Below are 18,537 nucleotides of genomic sequence, written 5' to 3'. Positions count from 1 at the left end.
TTTTATCAATGGCACCAAATACGTTACTCTCAATGGATACCCGAAGAGACTCCCACAACAGTCTGCCTCCGCACGGATCAACATAATCTCCCATCATACCCTACTAAGCCTACCTTTTCTTCACAAGCTAAGTGAAGTAAACTTACGGCACATCGCTGAATTACGCATACGAACGATTGCTGCACCACTAGTAGCCGCAGTAATTTGTACCACAATCGCCGTAATCCTTGCTGAATCAATCATCTTTCTAAAGCGTAAACGGCGAAGAAAATCTTCTAAGGCGGTGCGTCAAGTGATGGAAAGGTTGGGTATGGCCGAGGACGACCATGTTTTGAAGGAGGGAGTAGTTAACAATAGTTAACGCACTGAAGCGCTCATGCTGCCAAAAATTGCAAAGCATGCAGTCTGCATCGTTCACTTCATGCGCGACCAAATTATGTAAACAAGACAAAATGCTTGGTCAGCTGTAGTAATTCGATCAGTTCGATACATGAGCGTGGGAAGTGCCTATGCAAGCAATAACGTCGAGCAAACGGCAGCAGCGACTGCCAAAATAGTAAGTTAGCAATAAGCTTACAAATTATAAATTAAATCAGTTTTAGAATGAAACTCAAAGCGTGAATATAATTTTCAAAATAACTCTGGGTAGTCGACACACCGTCGCTGCCCCAAAAGAGTCATAATAATAAAGTGAAAAGTAACTTGTCAATATCATCTTCAAAATAACTCTGGGTAGTCGACAACACCGTCGCTACCCCAAAGGAGTTATAACTAGAAGATCAAAAATAACTTATATAACCCTATATCTGACTCTTTTAGTTTTAGGACTTACAAACAACCGTTATGTGAACAAAACTATAATACTCTCCTTAGCAACTTTGTTGCGAGAGTATAAAAAGTGAATAAAAAAAACGGCTTGATATTTTTCAAAGGTCTAACATTTATTTGAAAGGCTGTTTTATGAAACTTATTTGTGGAAAACAAGTTCGGACAAATGACCACCACGGCTGAGTTTACAGTAGCTTATCCGATCCACCCAATTTTGGAGTACTTTCTCGATGGTTTCAGGCCTTATGGCAGCTACAGCAACTTGAACCTTGTACTTTAGATCTTGAATGGTTTTTGGATGGTTGGCGTAGCATTTATCTTTAACAGCTCCCCACAGAAAACAGTCCAACGGAGTTAAATCGCAGCTTCTGGGAGGCAAACTTACATCACCTCTTTTGCTGATTATGTGATTTTCGAAGATAGGGCGTAAAAGATTGAGTGTAGCGTTTGCTGTATGGCACGTAGCGCCGTCCTGCTGGAACCAAATGTTGTCCAAGTCTTCCTCTTCAATTTGCTTGAAGAAAAATTCGGTTAACATTGCGCAATATCGCTCACCAGTGATGGTTACGGCGGTTTCTTCTTCATTTTCGAAGAAAAATGGGCCGATGAATATACCAGACGAAAATCCGCACCGCATACGTGCGGGGTTTCTGTGCCCCAAATGCAACAATTCTGCTTGTTAACGTAACCATCGAGGTGGAAATGAGCCTCGTCCGAAAATATGATTTTTCGGTAAAATTGACCATTCTCGGTCAAACGATCTTCTGCCCAATCTGCGAACTGCAGACGGCTTTTCTTCTAGTGAATAGCGACCCATTTCGTAAATTTTAGACTTTTTACTGAATATCTGTAACTTTCCGAATGGTATTTGACGTTTCCAATGTCGAAATATAGATGATTCAAATTTAAAACGTTAGATGGCCCACCCTGTACAAGGTGCGTTACAAAGTAAACAGGACTTTTTGAATCTTGCGCCCCCTGGTGGCGCCATCTATTTGTCGACTGGTGCGTTAGAATTTGCTATCTTTATCGATTGTCTAGTGAGAATTTCATGACATGTTACTGATTGGAAGTGAAGTTATTGCGTTTTAGTTGTCAGTATGTTTGTGTTATCGGCGTGAAAATGAGCTTCGAACAAAGAGCCAACATTAAATTGTGTTTTAAAATTGGTAAACTGAAACGTTTCAATTGATGAAACACGTTGATGGCGATGATTGCTTATCACGTAGCATAGTGCATGAGTGGTTTCAACGTTTTCAAAGTGGTCGTGAGGACATAAATGGCGATCAACATATGGGCCAATCAAAATCCGTCATCACCGGAAAGTCAGCCGAAATCGTCATTGAAATTCATGGAAATGGAATTGAATATCCCCAAAACATAAATTTAACGCATTTGTCCGAACATTTTGCTTACGAAAGGTGTGTGCATGGTTTGTTCCGCACAAATTGTCTGACAACCAAAAATTGCCGTCTCATCGATCTACGCTTGTGATCGATTATGTGACCAATTAACATTTTAGCCATTAACTACTCCCCATATTTTTCTGATATGGCACCGTGCCATTTCTTCCTTTTCAGAAAAGTGTATTTGATCATGAAAGGAAAGCGTTATGCAGACGTAGAGACCATTCAAAAGGCTTCCACTGGCATACTGGCTGCCATACCGGCCAACGAGTTAAAACACTCGTTCGACATGCTTTTGGAGCGTGCAAAAAGCTGTATTGAAGCAGAAGAAGACTATTTTGAATAAAATAAATTGATTTTGCCGAAAACATCGATTTGTTCTGTTTACTTTGGAACACACCTTGTATTATCGGTTTCAATAAGCTACCTGACATCGAAAATCTTGATAGTTAGTTATATGGCGGCTAGGCCAAGTTTTTGCCCAAGTGTGTCTGTTGCCGTTACAAAGACACACTCTTTTGAGTAAAATCCGCGGTATAAAGTTACCCGGAAGTTCAAAAGTCTTTAAAATATTTATATGGAGGCTAGGGAAGTATTGACCCGATTCAACTCATTTTTGATACATAGAGAGATTATTATCAGGAAAAGATTATCTCCGAAACTCAATTGTATATCCCTAACATTGGCCGATATTTTCGGTCAAAAAAAACTATAGATTCCGGGGTCCACATATTCGGGCTTGAGGTTTTGTTAGATTTTCGATTTGCCAATTTCTATTCTCTCTATAACTCTATTTTCATACTGTCGGTAGGAGTTCTTATAACATTTTCGCCAAAAAAATGTAGTTGTAGCCTTATTTGTTTAGGAGACAGCTACATTAAACTTATTAGAGGATCCCCTAATGCCTAATTTTTTTCATATAAATTTTTATATGAGAGTTCTTGTGAATAGCTATCTAATGACCTTCGACTGAAACAATTCATTGATAAATAAACAAATAGGGCAACTTTTAATTTTTTTTTTGTTTTTTTTTTCGCCTGTTTTTTGTTACTATTTGTGTCATAATTTTGTTAAATATCTATTAACAATGATGATGATAGGTCATTAAAACAATACCTCGAGAAAAATGCGTTTAAAACGCGCCAGCTGTGCGATTCGAGCGCACGATAGCTTGCGGCAGATCTCATTTTTAAAAAGTTTCCGTTACCATCTGAGTCAAAGGAAGGTTTCTGCATTATTATTAAGCGTTTACCCTCTTAGTTATGTGTTTATTTACGCCACTTTATAGGTTTTCGGTTAATAGCGTTTATTGGGCGTGACAGTACTGCGTTTACGCCCATCTATGAACTCTACTTGTTTTTTTTTTACAAAAGAATACGCATAGCAAGTCGTCAATCTGTTCATTAATATATATATTTATATGTATATATATAATCCTAAATTTATCTCGATTATTTTTAGGTGATACGTACAACCGTTAGCTAACCCAAACTATTATACTCTGTAGCAACATGTTGCAAGGGTCAAAAGACTGTGACTGGATGAAACTGTATATAAATAAGAAATTTGAATTTAATAAAACAGAATAAATTTTGTCTTTTATTCTAAAACTCGTGCTACGCCCAAAATTCGATTGATATAAGCGCCCATTATAATCGGTAATTCGAGAAACCTTCAACTGATTTCGCACACGCTTTAGGTTTTTAATCGACAAACATTTTGTAGATAAAGCTAAATATCTTTGGAAATAATCCCAAACATTTGGAAGAAGCAGTTAGTTATGCTTCTCGGTAAGCAGTTACAGTTCTAAGACTATGCCCGATTCTAACTCTTGCATCCTCACAACGTACTCTGGAAGCGTGAGTAACCCTTGTGTAAGACACGGTAGCCAACGCGTGTGGAGCCTGGGTTACGGCTAAAAGAGAGGAAGTTTCAGCGGAGCCTTTCCGACATATTTAGCTTAAGGGTTCGCCGAAGTCTAATTTCAGCGTCTGCTTACCAGAGCTGCGGCTGCGAGCGGGCGTCAGTCTTGAATCGACGGACCGCTATATAAATCTGTACAAAACTCTATAGGACTCGCTTAGCGAGGTTGAGTGCTGAGTTGACTTTTAACTGCCAATGAAAAAGAAAATACAGCCTTGGATGAAAGACCCCGCATTTGATGTCAATCACAGCAAACTTAATAAGAACTATGATTTAAGGGAATTCACCTGGAATGTCCGGCGCTTTATTTGGGAAAGTGCCGCTACCCATCTGGTTGATACCAAGCGACGTTTTAGACAAAGAGTTTCGTATCGTGTGACTTCTTCAATCTTTTTCTTGAGAAAATATTATGAGCAGGGGAACTAACACCCAATATTTTTTACGGTCGTTTGGACGATGAAAAGGCCAAAATGCTAAATTTTTAAAAGAGCCTGTTAAAAAATGTTTTAATTTAACCCATTTACAGCCATTGGTCGATTTATCGACCAGCAAATTTGAAAAATCACCAAGTCGAAAATGAACGAGATCTGCGTGAAATTAATAATTTTATGCGATTTTGCAACTTTCTGAATCCGTGGCTAAACGGCTCAATGTAACAATCTCAAAAAATGTTAAGCATCGAGTGTTTTTTTATTATAATCAAAATAAAAAGTTGAAATGAAATCAATGCGGTGGATCTAGGTGCGGCCGAAAATGGGTTAATCAGTTTAGTTTTTAAATTCTTTTTTATTTTACGGCGGGATATACCATAGTTAAATGTTGAAAGAAAATTTGGAATAAAACTAAAAAATAATTAATTTAACGAAATTTACACAGTAGTAATAGTTGGGTTTTTGATAAATCAATGAATTTATTAAATAGTTAAACTAAAACAAAAAAATCTTTATTCAATAATCTGTGATATTGGCTTAGTTTCGTGTAACTTCACTCAAACAATTTGAGATCTTGATGATGATTTTCAAAGATCGTGATTTTAGTGCAGTGAGATATGGAAAATGGTTTTGACGTACAGGGCATTGCCCACATATAGGTGGAAATCTATATATCGGGACATAATAGTCCTAATTTTTGTGGTATTTTTACAGTACAGCGCGAAAATGGACGAAATCAAACAAAAATCACGTCTATAATACTTCCCATATAACACAATTCTAAATTCGATCTGATTCTTTCTTTTTCCAGTACACAAATAAGGAGCCAATGAGTGCCTTTGATGTGTTTCACCTTATGACAAGCTGTGGTCACAATCAGACTAAAACTACTCAATTCTTTAACTACCGAATATGTTATGTGGATACGATTTCCAATTTATCCTGACAATATTCCACAGTATGAAATATTCGGTTACTCCCGAACATAGCCCTTTTTTACTTGTTAGTTTATATTAACGTCTTTATTGACACTTTAAACTATTAAAATAAGGAAGTGAATATTAAAGTTACTCAATGTATTACAGTTTAGAAGTGAAGTATATCATTAAAAAACTTTAGGCAAACAAACAAAATACATTTAAAAATAAACAATAGGCAAACTCAAATTACTTCAATGATCTTTAATGACTTATCTTACTTACCTTCGGATTTAAGCCCGATCCTTGCCGAAGAAATGTTCCCGTTATAAACCAAAAGCTGTTTGATACGGAAAATTGATTTTCAACTATATCGGATTCTTTCATGCAAGGATGTGGATTGTTCCATTCATATGGTGAAAATCGGGCCATCACGAATAAAGTAAGTGAAACAAGGATATAAGCGGTAAGCACATACAACCAAATTTCCATTGCCAATGGATTCATGAAAGAAAAAAGTCGTGTAGGCTGGCTGGTAGGAACCTAAGAAAATTTGAAATTCTGTTATGCCTCCTTGAAAAATATGTTGGTGAAATATTATAAAACGTTACAAATGTTATACTGTAGTATGTAGACGTAAGTTTATATTAAGGAATATCACAACACCGAATACAATTTTTAACAGTACTAGGTATTCCGAATTTGCGCAAAGTTTATGTATAACATTACTAAACCTTAATCCCAAATCTCAATATAAAGTTTAAAGTACTTGGGCACATTTTTTTGACCGAACTCGGTTGCGTCTATTTTAAAGCTAATGGTTTATTTTGCTGTTTCCTGTATCCTTTTCTGATGCCTACAGACTACAGACCTTATATATTGGCTTTCACATCTGCTTCGAACATGCCCTCACATTCCTAACGACATTCTACAACCCAAACATGTGGTAATGTATGAAGGAGTGCAGCACGAATATACTTTTTTTTATAATTAGTTACTTTAGAGTTTTTAGTACTCTTGCAACATGTTGCTTCAGGGTATAATTGTTGGCCTTTCACTTGGGAGCGGCCAGAAACGAAATGAAAAATAAGCAAAAGCCTCAGAAGAAAAACCCCTCTTTTGATGACGACCACAGCAAACCAACGCAGGTTGATGTCCTCGTAAAAATAAATAAATCAATAAGTGCGATGGACGGGGCAATGAGTAGGTCCATTTGGCACTTACTGCAAGGGCCATACAAGTGTAAAGAAACGCGAATTCGGTATTGAATTCGTGATGGGAGAGAAACTCCCTCGCCGAGTCCGGGCATTCGCCCCGGTAAATAAACGTCCAGCCATATTGCTGATTTGCGCCCACGACTCGATGGAAGAAACGGACGATGTGAACAAAGCTGCGTTCCATGAGCGCTTGGAGCGCATGTCAAAATCGTGCTTGACGACTACATCAAGTTACCTGGCTGTCTCTGGAACAAAAAGCCACCAACCAAATCGATCATGTTCTAATAGACAGAAGACACGTTTCCAGTGTTTAAGACGTGTGTACGCTCCGAGGTCCTAACATCGATTTGGACACTATCTTGTTGCAGCCAAGATATGCACCCGCCTCTGTGCAGCAAAAAACACATGTCAACAAACACAAGGAAAGTTTGTACTGCTGCAAACGAAACCATTGATTTTCGGAAAATACCAAAGGACTGTCGGTACCATGAGGAGTGCCGTGTCGAGCGGAGATAAAATAGACTTCTTACCTCACAACGTTACAATCGATCACGTTCGAGATGGAATAGATACCGAGAGCAGAAGAGGAAAGCGAGAGGCATTTTAAGACAAAAAAAGAAAGAGGCCGAAATGCGCGAGTATGAAGAACTTAATAAGCTGGCCCACAGAGGTAATGCTCGAAAATTCTACGAAAAGATGCGGCAACTAACAGAAGGTTTCAAGACAGGAGCATACTCTTGTACCCCCCGATGTGATCTAGTGACTGAAGTCCAGAGAATACTAAAATTGAGATGGAGAATCCGAGTCCCCAATCGATGACGATGGATCAGAGAACGCTCAACAGAAGCCGGGGCAAAAACTGTACGATTGGCTTGGAACCGGCAACTTTTAAATTAAATCACATTTTGCCGGACACGCACGTCCGCTTTCACCCAAACTTCAAATTCTTCTCATTCGTATGTAACAGTGCATAAATCGGCGAAATCAACAACCACGACTACTTCCCTATACTATATAATATATTTCTAAGTTCAATCAATGTAATGAGTTAAAACTTTGCACGAATAGTTACTTTATTAGGCCCTTAGGCACCGAGAGCTCATTTCGGCCCAGCACCTATTGTTGACATTTTACCGAAAATATCACTCAATGTGTGAGAGATGCTATTGAAATTCCGAGAGAATCTTTTCCTGATAATAGTTTATCTGTGCGTCAAAAATGGGTTGAATCCGGTCAATGTTTCACTTTAGCCCCACATTTCTAACACAATAGTTTTTTGAACTCCCAGTAGACATTAATCGTATATATTGGCCAAAATGTGAGTTACCTCAATGAAAATGAAAGAGCGTGTTTTACTGACAACAGTGTACCTTGGTGCCTTAAATGGATAAAACTGGGCGAAAACTTGACCTAGATCCATATAACGTCCGGGTGACTTTACTTCATATGATTCACTGCTTTACGTTCGATGTTTGTTTCCATCTAGACAGCAAATTCATAATACCCCCTTCGTAGAACCCCCCTCTTTATTTGCGAAGAACCCGGACAGCCACTTTGCACAAGCCTCTTTTGAGTTTAACCTTTAACTTAAGAGGTCAAATTTCGAAACGTAGATTTAGAGGTAGTAGTAAATTTTACACCATTTTGATTGTTAAAATTTATTAGAGATTTTTTTATTATAATACTTACAAATTTCATCAAACTGATTTAAATTAATTCTAATTACTGTATTTGGAAAGAAAATTTTAAACTCTTTGTATTTTTTTGAAAAATTTGTCGTTTATTTTAGAAGCCTTTTTTAGGATTATGAGAAAATCAAAACACAGGGTGTAAAATTTACTTCCACGTCATTAGTTAAAGGTTAAATTTACACCAAAAAGGGCGTTCGCCATGGACAGGAACAATTGGTAATCACTTGGCGCTGTGTCCGGGCTATATGGTGGATGAAATAAAACCTCCCATCCGAGCTTCCGTAGCTTCTGACGAGTCATCAGCGAAGTGTGTGGTCTCGCGTTGTCCTGGTTCAACACTACACTCTCCCTCTTGGCCAATTCTGGATGCTTCTGGTCGATCGCCTTCTTCAAGCGGTCCAGTTGTTCACAGTAGATGGTATAATTAAGCGTCTTGCCATATAGGAACAGCTCTCTTCCAATCTCACCAAACACACAGCAAAGCCTTCCTGGCATTAATCCCGACTTGGCCACTGTTTGGGACCTTCCGGCTTTCGACTACGACCGTTTTCGCTTGATATTGTCGTATGAAATCCATTTTTCGTCGCCAGCCACCATCCGCTTGAAAAATGGGTCGAGTTCGTTCCGTTTCAGCAGTATATCGCAGGCGTTGATTCGGTCCAGAAGGTTTTTTTGCGTCAAATCATGCGGCACTCAAACATCAAGCTTTCTGTGTATCCAGCCTACTGCAGACGGTTAAAATGGTTTGGTGACTAACGCCCATCTTCGGGGCGATGTCACGAGATGCCACATGCCGGTCTAACTCAATGTTTTTCATGATTTGATCGGTATTCGTCGTCACAGGTCTTCTTCCGGCTGGGATATTGGGGATATTGGACAACCTAATATGTAGGTATATATATAACCTTATATCTATCTCGATTATTTTTAGGTGATACGTATAAACGTTTGGTGAACGAAACTATAATACCCTATAGCAACAAGTTGCAAGAGTATAAAAATAAATACATAATGATAAAATTAAGAGACTTAATTCAAATACATATTTTTTTACATTTGGAAGTATTAAGAAAGATAATAAGTATAAATTATTAAAAAACCAAGCGAAGTTAATTTTACTTTTTCAAATTTACATCAAACAAGTGAGAAAGGGTTAAGTTTGGATGCAACCGAAAATTGTGTACCCATGCAACTTGCAATAATCAAAGCCACGGAAATACTTTAAGGCGTAAAATGTCAACCAGAGGATCGTAATCTAAGTTTTATATATACATGTACTATATATAACTCATACACTGACCGAGATATTCGACATAAGGGTTGTTAGAAAAACAAAAATCATTAAATGGTACATACAAAAACCAACATAAGTATACACCTCACTTCTAGTTTGAAATTATTTGAAAACTGTACCCAATTTAAAAATCTAGTATCAATTATTTTTTGAAATGTTAAAATTGTAACACGTGTACTGTATGAACTGTATGAAGAGCTTGATAAGCTGGCCGATAGGGGTAATGCTAGAAAATTCTACGAAAAAATGCGGTGGCTTACAGAAGGTTTCAAGACCGGAGCATACTCTTGTAGAACCCCCAAAGGTGATCTAGTTACCGATGCCCAGAGCATACTTAGATTATGGAGGGAACACTTCTCCAGCCTGCTGAATGGCAGTGAACGCATAACACCAGGAGAAGGCGAACCCGATTCCCCAATCGATGACGATGGAGCAGACGTTCCATTACCCGGCCATGAAGAAGTTCGAATAGCAATTGCCCGCCTGAAGAACAACAAAGCGGCAGGGGCCGACGGATTGCCGGCCGAGCTATTCAAACACGGCGGCGAAGAGATGATAAGGAGCATGCATCAGCTTCTTTGTAAAATATGGTCGGACGAAAGCATGCCCAACGATTGGAATCTAAGTGTGCTCTGCCCAATCCATAAAAAAGGAGACCCCACAATCTGCGCCAACTACCGTGGGATTAGTCTCCTCAACATTGCATAAAACGTTCTATCGAGCGTATTGTGTGAAAGATTAAAGCCCACCGTCAACAAACTGATTGGACCTTATCAGTTTGGCTTCAGACCTGGTAAATCAACAACCGACCAGATATTCACCATGCGTCAAATCTTAGAAAAGACCTGTGAAAGGAGAATCGACACACACCACATCTTCGTTGAATTCAAAGCTGCTTTCGGCAGCACGAAAACGAAATGCCTCTATGCCGCGATGTCTGAATTTGGTTTCCCCGTAAAACTAATACGGCTGTATAGACTGACGTTGAGCAGCACCAAAAGCTCCATCAGGAACGGGAAGGACCTCTCCGAGCCATTCGATACCAAACGGGTTTCAGGCAATGCAACTCCCTGTCGTGCGACTTCTTCAACCTGCTGCTGGAGAAAATAGTTCGAGCTGCAGAACTTAATCGAGCACGTATGATCTTCTATAAGAGTGTACAGCTGCTGGCGTATGCCGATGAAACTGAAACCGTTAGTTCTGCTTTCTCCAGACAGAACAAGGAAGCAACGCAAATGGGTCTGGCAGTGGGTCTCCTGTCATCAAACAAACAGTCGTCGCACTCGCGACTTGGCACCAACGTCACTGCCGATAGTCATAACTTTGAAGTTGTAGATAATTTCGTCTATTTAGGAACCAGTATTAACACCACCAACAACGTCAGCCTGGAAATCCAACGCAGAGTAACTCTTGGCAACAGGTGCTATTTCGTCCTGAGTAGGCAATTGAGAAGGAAAGTCCTCTCTCGACGAACAAAAACCAAACTCTATAAGTCGCTCATAATTCCCGTCCTGCTATATGGTGCAGAGGCTTGGACGAAGACAACAACTGATGAGTTGACGTTACGAGTTTTCAAGAGAAAGGTTCTGCGAAAGATTTATGATCCTTTGCGCGTTGGCCACGGCGAATATCGCATTCGATGGAACGATGAGCTGTACGAGATATACGACGACATTGACATAGTTCAGCGAATTAAAAGACAGCGGATACGCTGGCTAGGTCATGTTGTCCGGATGGACGAAAATACTCCAGCTCTGAAAGTATTCGACGCATTACCCGCCGGGGGAAGCAGAGGAAGAGGAAGACCTGCACTCCGTTTAAAGCACCAAGTGAAGAAGGACCTGGCGTCACTTGGAATATCCAATTCGCGCCACGTAGCGAAAAGAAGAAACGACTGGCGCGCTGTTGTTAACTCGGCTATAATCGCTTTTAAGGGTTTGTATTTTTGTTGTATACATAACGTATCGAATAACGAACGTGTATTTCGTTTTTCTTATTATAAAAATTCTGTATTTTTGTTGTATACGCAATTTACCAAATAACGAAAGCGTATTTCGTTCTCCGTATTCCTATGTGCTATTAGTTTGTTCTTCTTTTCTTTCTATTTTATTTATTGCTTCGTACTCGTTAGTTTATACTTGCGTATACAAGCGATAATGAGAAAAGAGAAAAAGGTTAATGACCTTTGTATATGAAAAAGATTTTTTTTTTGTTTGCAATCCTGCTTTCTTGTACTTTAACAAGAACAAGGGATACTGCTTGAAATATGCCGACTTGGTCTTTCAATATATGTATTTGAGAACAATTTGAAATGCCAATACGTATGTATGTGCTGGTTTTGTCTTTTATTATTAGGTCTACAACTTTGCTTCCGCCGTTTTCCAATAAATGTCTCTAGGGTCAAGCACTGGAGGATTAAATCGGTTATATCGATCTTAGACATTTGTGTCAATATTAACCCAACAAAATGTATGTAGAGATCTGTTTGCATCCCAAACTTATTCTCAACTTAAAATGTTACTTTTTAAGCCGAATTCTCGACATTTACGGGAAATTTTGTTTTCCTTTTTTAATTCCAAGAAAAGTGCAGCTGGGGACCCGTCCATGCTTTACTGAGGCTGACACATACATAGATAATACTATTATTCTACTACTACCATCTAAATGATTTCTATTCTTCTTCTTCTTTACTGGCGTAGACACCGCTTATGCGATTATATCCGAGTCAACAACAGCGCGCCAGTCGTTTCTTCTCTTCGCTACGTGGCGCCAATTGGATATTCCAAGCGAGGCCAGGTCCTTCTCCACTTGGTCCTTCCAACGGAGTGGAGGTCTTTCTCTTCCTCTGCTTCCCGCGGCGGGTACTGCGTCGAGTACTTTCAGAGCTGGAGTGTTTTCATCCATCCGGACAACATGACCTAGCCAACGTAGCCGCTGTCTTTTAATTCGCTGAACTATGTCAATGTCGTCGCATATCTCGTACAGCTCATCGTTCCATCGAATGCGATATTCGCCGTGGCCAACGCGCAAAGGACCATAAATCTTTCGCAGAACTTTTCTCTCGAAAACTCGCAACGTCGACTCATCGGTTGTTGTCATCGTCCAAGCTTCTGCACCATATAGCAGGACGGGAATTATGAGCGACTTATAGAGTTTGACTTTTGTTCGTCGAGAGAGGACTTTACTTTTCAATTGCCTACTCAGTCCGAAGTAGCACCTGTTGGCAAGAGTAATCCTGCGTTGGATTTCCAGGCTGACATTGTTGGTGGTGTTAACGCTGGTTCCTAAATAGACGAAATTATCTACAACTTCAAAGTTATGACTGTCAACAGTGACGTGGGGGCCAAGTCGCGAGTGCGACGACTGTTTGTTTGATGACAGGAGATATTTCGTCTTGCCCTCGTTCACTGCCAGACCCATTTGCGTTGCTTCCTTATTCAGTCTGGAGAAAGCAGAACTAACGGCGCGGGTGTTGAGACCGATGATATCAATATCATCGGCATACGCCAGCAGCTGTACACTCTTATAAAAGATTGTACCTGCTCGATTAAGCTCTGCAGCTCGAACTATTTTCTCCAGCAGCAGATTGAAAAAGTCGCACGATAGGGAGTCGTCTTGTCTGAAACCTCGTTTGGTATCGAACGCCTCGGAGAGGTCCTTCCCGATCCTGATGGAGCTTTCCGTGTTGGTCAGCGTCAGTTTACACAGCCGTATTAGTTTTGCGGGGATACCAAATTCAGACATCGCGGCATAAAGGAAGCTCCTTTTCGTGCTGTCGAAAGCAGCTTTGAAATCGACGAATAGGTGGTGAGTGTCGATTCTCCATTCACGGGTCTTTTCCAAGATTTGGCGCATGGTGAATATCTGGTCGGTTGTTGATTTACCAGGTCTGAAGCCACACTGATAAGGTCCAATCAGTTTGTTGACGGTGGGCTTTAATCTTTCACACAATACGCTCGATAGAACGTTTTATGCAATGTTGAGGAGGCTAATCCCACGGTAGTTGGCGCAGATTGTGGGGTCTCCTTTTTTATGGATTGGGCAGAGCACACTTAGATTCCAATCGTTGGGCATGCTTTCGTCCGACCATATTTTACAAAGAAGCTGATGCATGCTCCTTATCATCTCTTCGCCGCCGTGTTTGAATAGCTCGGCCGGCAATCCGTCGGCCCCTGCCGCTTTGTTGTTCTTCAGGCGGGCAATTGCTATTCGAACTTCTTCATGGCCGGGTAATGGAACGTCTGCTTCATCGTCATCGATTGGGGAATCGGGTTCGCCTTCTCCTGGTGTTATGCGTTCACTGCCATTCAGCAGGCTGGAGAAGTGTTCCCTCCATAATCTAAGTATGCTCTGGGCATCGGTAACTAGATCACCTTTGGGGGTTCTACAAGAGTATGCTCCGGTCTTGAAACCTTCTGTAAGCCGCCGCATTTTTTCGTAGAATTTTCGAGCATTACCCCTGTCGGCCAGCTTATCAAGCTGTTTGTACTCACGCATTTCGGCCTCTTTTTTCTTCTGTCTGCAAATGCGTCTCGCTTCCCTCTTCAACTCTCGGTATCCATCCCATCCTGCACGTGTTGTGGTCGATCGTAACGTTGCGAGGTAGGCAGCCTGTTTTCTCTCCGCTGCGACACGGCACTCCTCGTCGTACCAGCTGTTCTTTTGCACTTTCCGAAAACCAATGGTTTCGGTTGCAGCTGTACGTAAGGAGTTTGAAATGCCGTCCCACAGTTCCCTTATACCGAGTTGTTCACGAGTGCTCTCAGAGAGCAGGAGTGCAAGCCGAGTAGAAAATCTTTCGGCTGTCTGTTGTGATTGCAGCTTCTCGACGTCGAACCTTCTTTGTGTTTGTTGTTGGACAATATAGTGGTCCGAGTCGATGTTAGGACCTCGGAGCGCACGCACATCTAAAACACTGGAGACGTGTCTTCCGTCTATCACAACATGATCGATCTGGTTGGTGGTTTTTCGATCCGGAGACAGCCAGGTAGCTTGATGTATCTTCTTATGCTGGAATCTAGTACTACAGATAACCATATTTCGGGCCCCGGCGAAGTCGATCAGCCTCAACCCATTTGGGGATGTTTTCTCGTGGAGGCTGAACTTACCGACCGTAGTGCCAAAGATACCTTCTTTGCCCACCCTGGCGTTGATGTCGCCAAGCACGATTTTAACATCGTGGCGGGGGCATCTCTCATAAGTGCGCTCCAAGCACTCATAAAAAGCATCTTTGGTCACATCGTCCTTCTCTTCCGTCGGGGCGTGGGCGCAAATCAGCGATATGTTGAAGAACCTCGCTTTGATCCGGATTGTGGCTAGACGTTCATTCACCGGAGTGAATGATAGTACTCGGCGACGGAGTCTCTCTCCCACCACGAATCCCACACCAAACTTGCGCTCGTTTATATGGCCACTGTAGTAAATGTCACAAGGACCTACTCGTCTCTGTCCTTGTCCCGTCCATCGCATTTCTTGGATGGCGGTGATGTCAGCCTTTATCTTTACGAGGACATCTACCAGCTGGGCAGCGGCACCGTCCCAATTAAGGGACCGGACATTCCAGGTGCATGCCCTCAAATCATAGTCTTTGTTTCGTTTGCCGTGGTCGTCATCAAAAGGGGGGTCTCTCGTCCGAGGCTGTTTTTTTCTTTTCATTGGGGGCGTTTTTTACGTGGCGAGTCCCAAACCCAGCGCACAACCCTTTGCAGGGGATGTTTCGCCTTCTCACTTTAGCTCGCCTTCAAACGGATGTTCTTAGGCTACCCAGAGGATACTTGGTCAAAGACCGGAAGTCGTGAGCTGCTTGAGTCATATGTAAAAGAATCGTTTCTGGCCACTCCCAAGTGAATGGCGATCAGAGCACTTTCCTGGCAACTTGTGTTAGTTTACAACAAAATGGATCCTAAAGCATTTCGTGTGTTAATTAAGCATAGCTTTTTGAGGGAATAAGGGAAAACACTTTTGGACCATTTTTATACAAAATGCCTTAAATTTACAAAAAAAACGGAAGAGAAAATATAAATTTACATCTAACAAAACCAAATAATCATACTGGAAACGCTGACCTTAAGTTTGCAAAAAACGGCGGAAGCAAAATTGTAGACTTAATATTATTATTATACTTTTTTTTTATTTGACCGTATATCTTTTTTTGTTTTTTTTTTTATGTTGTTATTAAATTAAACTACTTGTAATTGTAATTACCGCTCCGGTTAGTTTTTCTAAATTTTCCAATTAATTCCCGAAAGTTTAAAATAGTTTTAATTTAAATGTAGGAAATACCGTCATAGGCAAATTGTATGACGTATGTCTGTATGTACATTAGGGGTGTCCTTATTTTCAAACATCGGTTTTCTATATATTCCCGGTCAGAAATCGGTTGCTTTATGTATTTAGATAAAACGGTAAAAGTTTGGGGTCAATGCGATAACATTTATTGGACCCGGAAGCCAGCTGAAAAATTCAATAGGTCAGTATGGGCAAATATCAATGTTCATACATTCGCCTTATATTAGACGCAGTTTTTATAGTGTACGAGTATTTAACAAAACATATATGTATACAAAAATAATTATTCCATTTTTGTATTCTTATTCGGTAATCACATTTAAAATAATTGTGATTGATATTTTGCAAATTTACCGAAATTTGTTTCTACATCTTGAGCGCGCTGTTTGTAGGCAAACAAATTTCCTGAGAAAAAGTGAACTGTGTGGCGACAATAAGTCGTTCAAAATATAAAATAGTAACTGCTCATAACGGGACATTTCTGCTGTGAAATATTTCCAAAAGCATGCAAGAGGTTCTTGTGCATATTGTGATTTTAATAAGTAAATATAATTGTAAGCGTTCACAAGCAAGAAATAACAATTATTTTGAAGAATAATTATTTGGTTTAATAAATACTTTAAAATTGTTTGAATTTCTGTTGGCGGTTGTGTTTAAAGTGTAAAAAGTGAAGTATATAAAATAAACTAATATGTCTAGTTTAGCAACACGAATGTCAGTTGCCAATTTAAGAAAATGTAGTTTGATTGGATACACAATGCATCAAATTACAGGTGCAAAACTTCCATCTAATCGGCAGGTTTTAGAAGTTTTGTTTTACAATATGAGATTTTTAGATCTTTCAGCAAAGGAAAGCGCAAAACTTGCTATCAAAGCAGCACAAATATTTTGGGAACAAGCACGAATACCGATAAGAAAAAAAGATAAATGTGTTGAAAAGTTATTGAAACTGTACGAAAGTTGGAAAAAAATCCTGAAAACAGTTCCAGGAAACAGATCCAATTCACAGGAAGAAGTCGTTGATATGTTTGTTGGAAGTTTGGATAATTTATTTGACATGGCCACCGCTAATCCGCTTGAAAAAATGAAATTAGTAGAAGATAGGAAATTTCTTGAAATACAACGTCAAAAAGGACGGCCAGGTTGCATGATGGGTGTTGATAAGGTTTTGTACGATCGTGAAGTGCGTGCACAAGAAAGACAGGAGAAAGCAGCATTACGAAAAAGGCGGTATGAAGAACAAAATTCTGAATGTTCTAATATAATCGAGGAAAGCAATAAAAATGATATAGTACTTGTGGAAGCTGGAAATGAAAATGTAGTAATTCCGTTGGAAAAAAATTGTTTGCAAACTGAGTGTAAAAAGCGACGAGGCACTAAAAGTATCATAACACCACGATTGTTAGCAGCATTAGAAAATGCCAAAGTGTCAGATGGTATGGCCGTACATATTTTAGTAGCCGCTGCTTAAGCATTGGGTCATTGTGTGGAAGAACTTGTTATTAATCGATCAACAATTCATCGTATGCGTCAACAAAATCGGTCTGCAGAATTCAAAAATATTTCTACTGAATTTAAAGAAAAGGTGAGTTCCCTATAGTTGACAATGCACTTTTATTAATGTTAATTTATTCAAACACTTAACAAGGCCAATGCAAATGAAGCACTAGTTGTTCATTTTGATGGGAAGTTCATGACAGATATAAAAGGTCGTAGTAAAGTGGAAAGAATTGCTGTTTTAATTAGCTACGATGGAACATCTAAATTTCTTGGAGCACCAAAGATATAGTCGTCGACTGGTGCAAATATTGCTGAAACTGTTTACCAGAGATTAGTCGATTGGAACATTGTTAAACTTGTTAAAGTCATATCTTATGATAAAGGGTGATTTTTTAAGAGCTTGATAACTTTTTTTTAAAAAAAAACGCATAAAATTTGCAAAATCTCATCGGTTCTTTATTTGAAACGTTAGATTGGTTCATGACATTTACTTTTTGAAGATAATTTCATTTAAATGTTGACCGCGGCTGCGTCTTAGGTGGTCCATTCGGAAAGTCCAATTTTGGGCAACTTTTTCGAGCATTTCGGCCGGAATAGCCCGAATTTCTTCGGAAATGTTGTCTTCCAAAGCTGGAATAGTTGCTGGCTTATTTCTGTAGACTTTAGACTTGACGTAGCCCCACAAAAAATAGTCTAAAGGCGTTAAATCGCATGATCTTGGTGGCCAACTTACGGGTCCATTTCTTGAGATGAATTGTTGTCCGAAGTTTTCCCTCAAAATGGCCATAGAATCGCGAGCTGTGTGGCATGTAGCGCCATCTTGTTGAAACCACATGTCAACCAAGTTCAGTTCTTCCATTTTTGGCAACAAAAAGTTTGTTAGCATCGAACGATAGCGATCGCCATTCACCGTAACGTTGCGTCCAACAGCATCTTTGAAAAAATACGGTCCAATGATTCCACCAGCGTACAAACCACACCAAACAGTGCATTTTTCGGGATGCATGGGCAGTTCTTGAACGGCTTCTGGTTGCTCTTCACC

The 18,537-nt window shown here is 39.9% G+C and overlaps 1 protein-coding gene across 15 annotated transcripts in view; it reads right to left on the bottom strand.

Moving 5' to 3' along the window:
- Positions 1-18,537, bottom strand: part of LOC125779099 (glutamate receptor ionotropic, kainate 2) — a 2,985,835-nt gene that overhangs the window by 664,837 nt on the left and 2,302,461 nt on the right. For all 15 annotated transcript variants that reach the window (XM_049459577.1, XM_049459571.1, XM_049459583.1 and 12 more), the window contains one exon: positions 5,791-6,048. In XM_049459577.1, the coding sequence (XP_049315534.1) occupies positions 5,791-6,048 (258 nt within the window). The remainder of the gene's footprint in view (positions 1-5,790; positions 6,049-18,537) is intronic.

Source organism: Bactrocera dorsalis, chromosome 6 (genome assembly GCF_023373825.1).
Source record: "Bactrocera dorsalis isolate Fly_Bdor chromosome 6, ASM2337382v1, whole genome shotgun sequence".
Lineage (NCBI taxonomy): Eukaryota > Metazoa > Arthropoda > Insecta > Diptera > Tephritidae > Bactrocera > Bactrocera dorsalis.
This window is presented reverse-complemented; position numbering and strand designations above follow the sequence as displayed.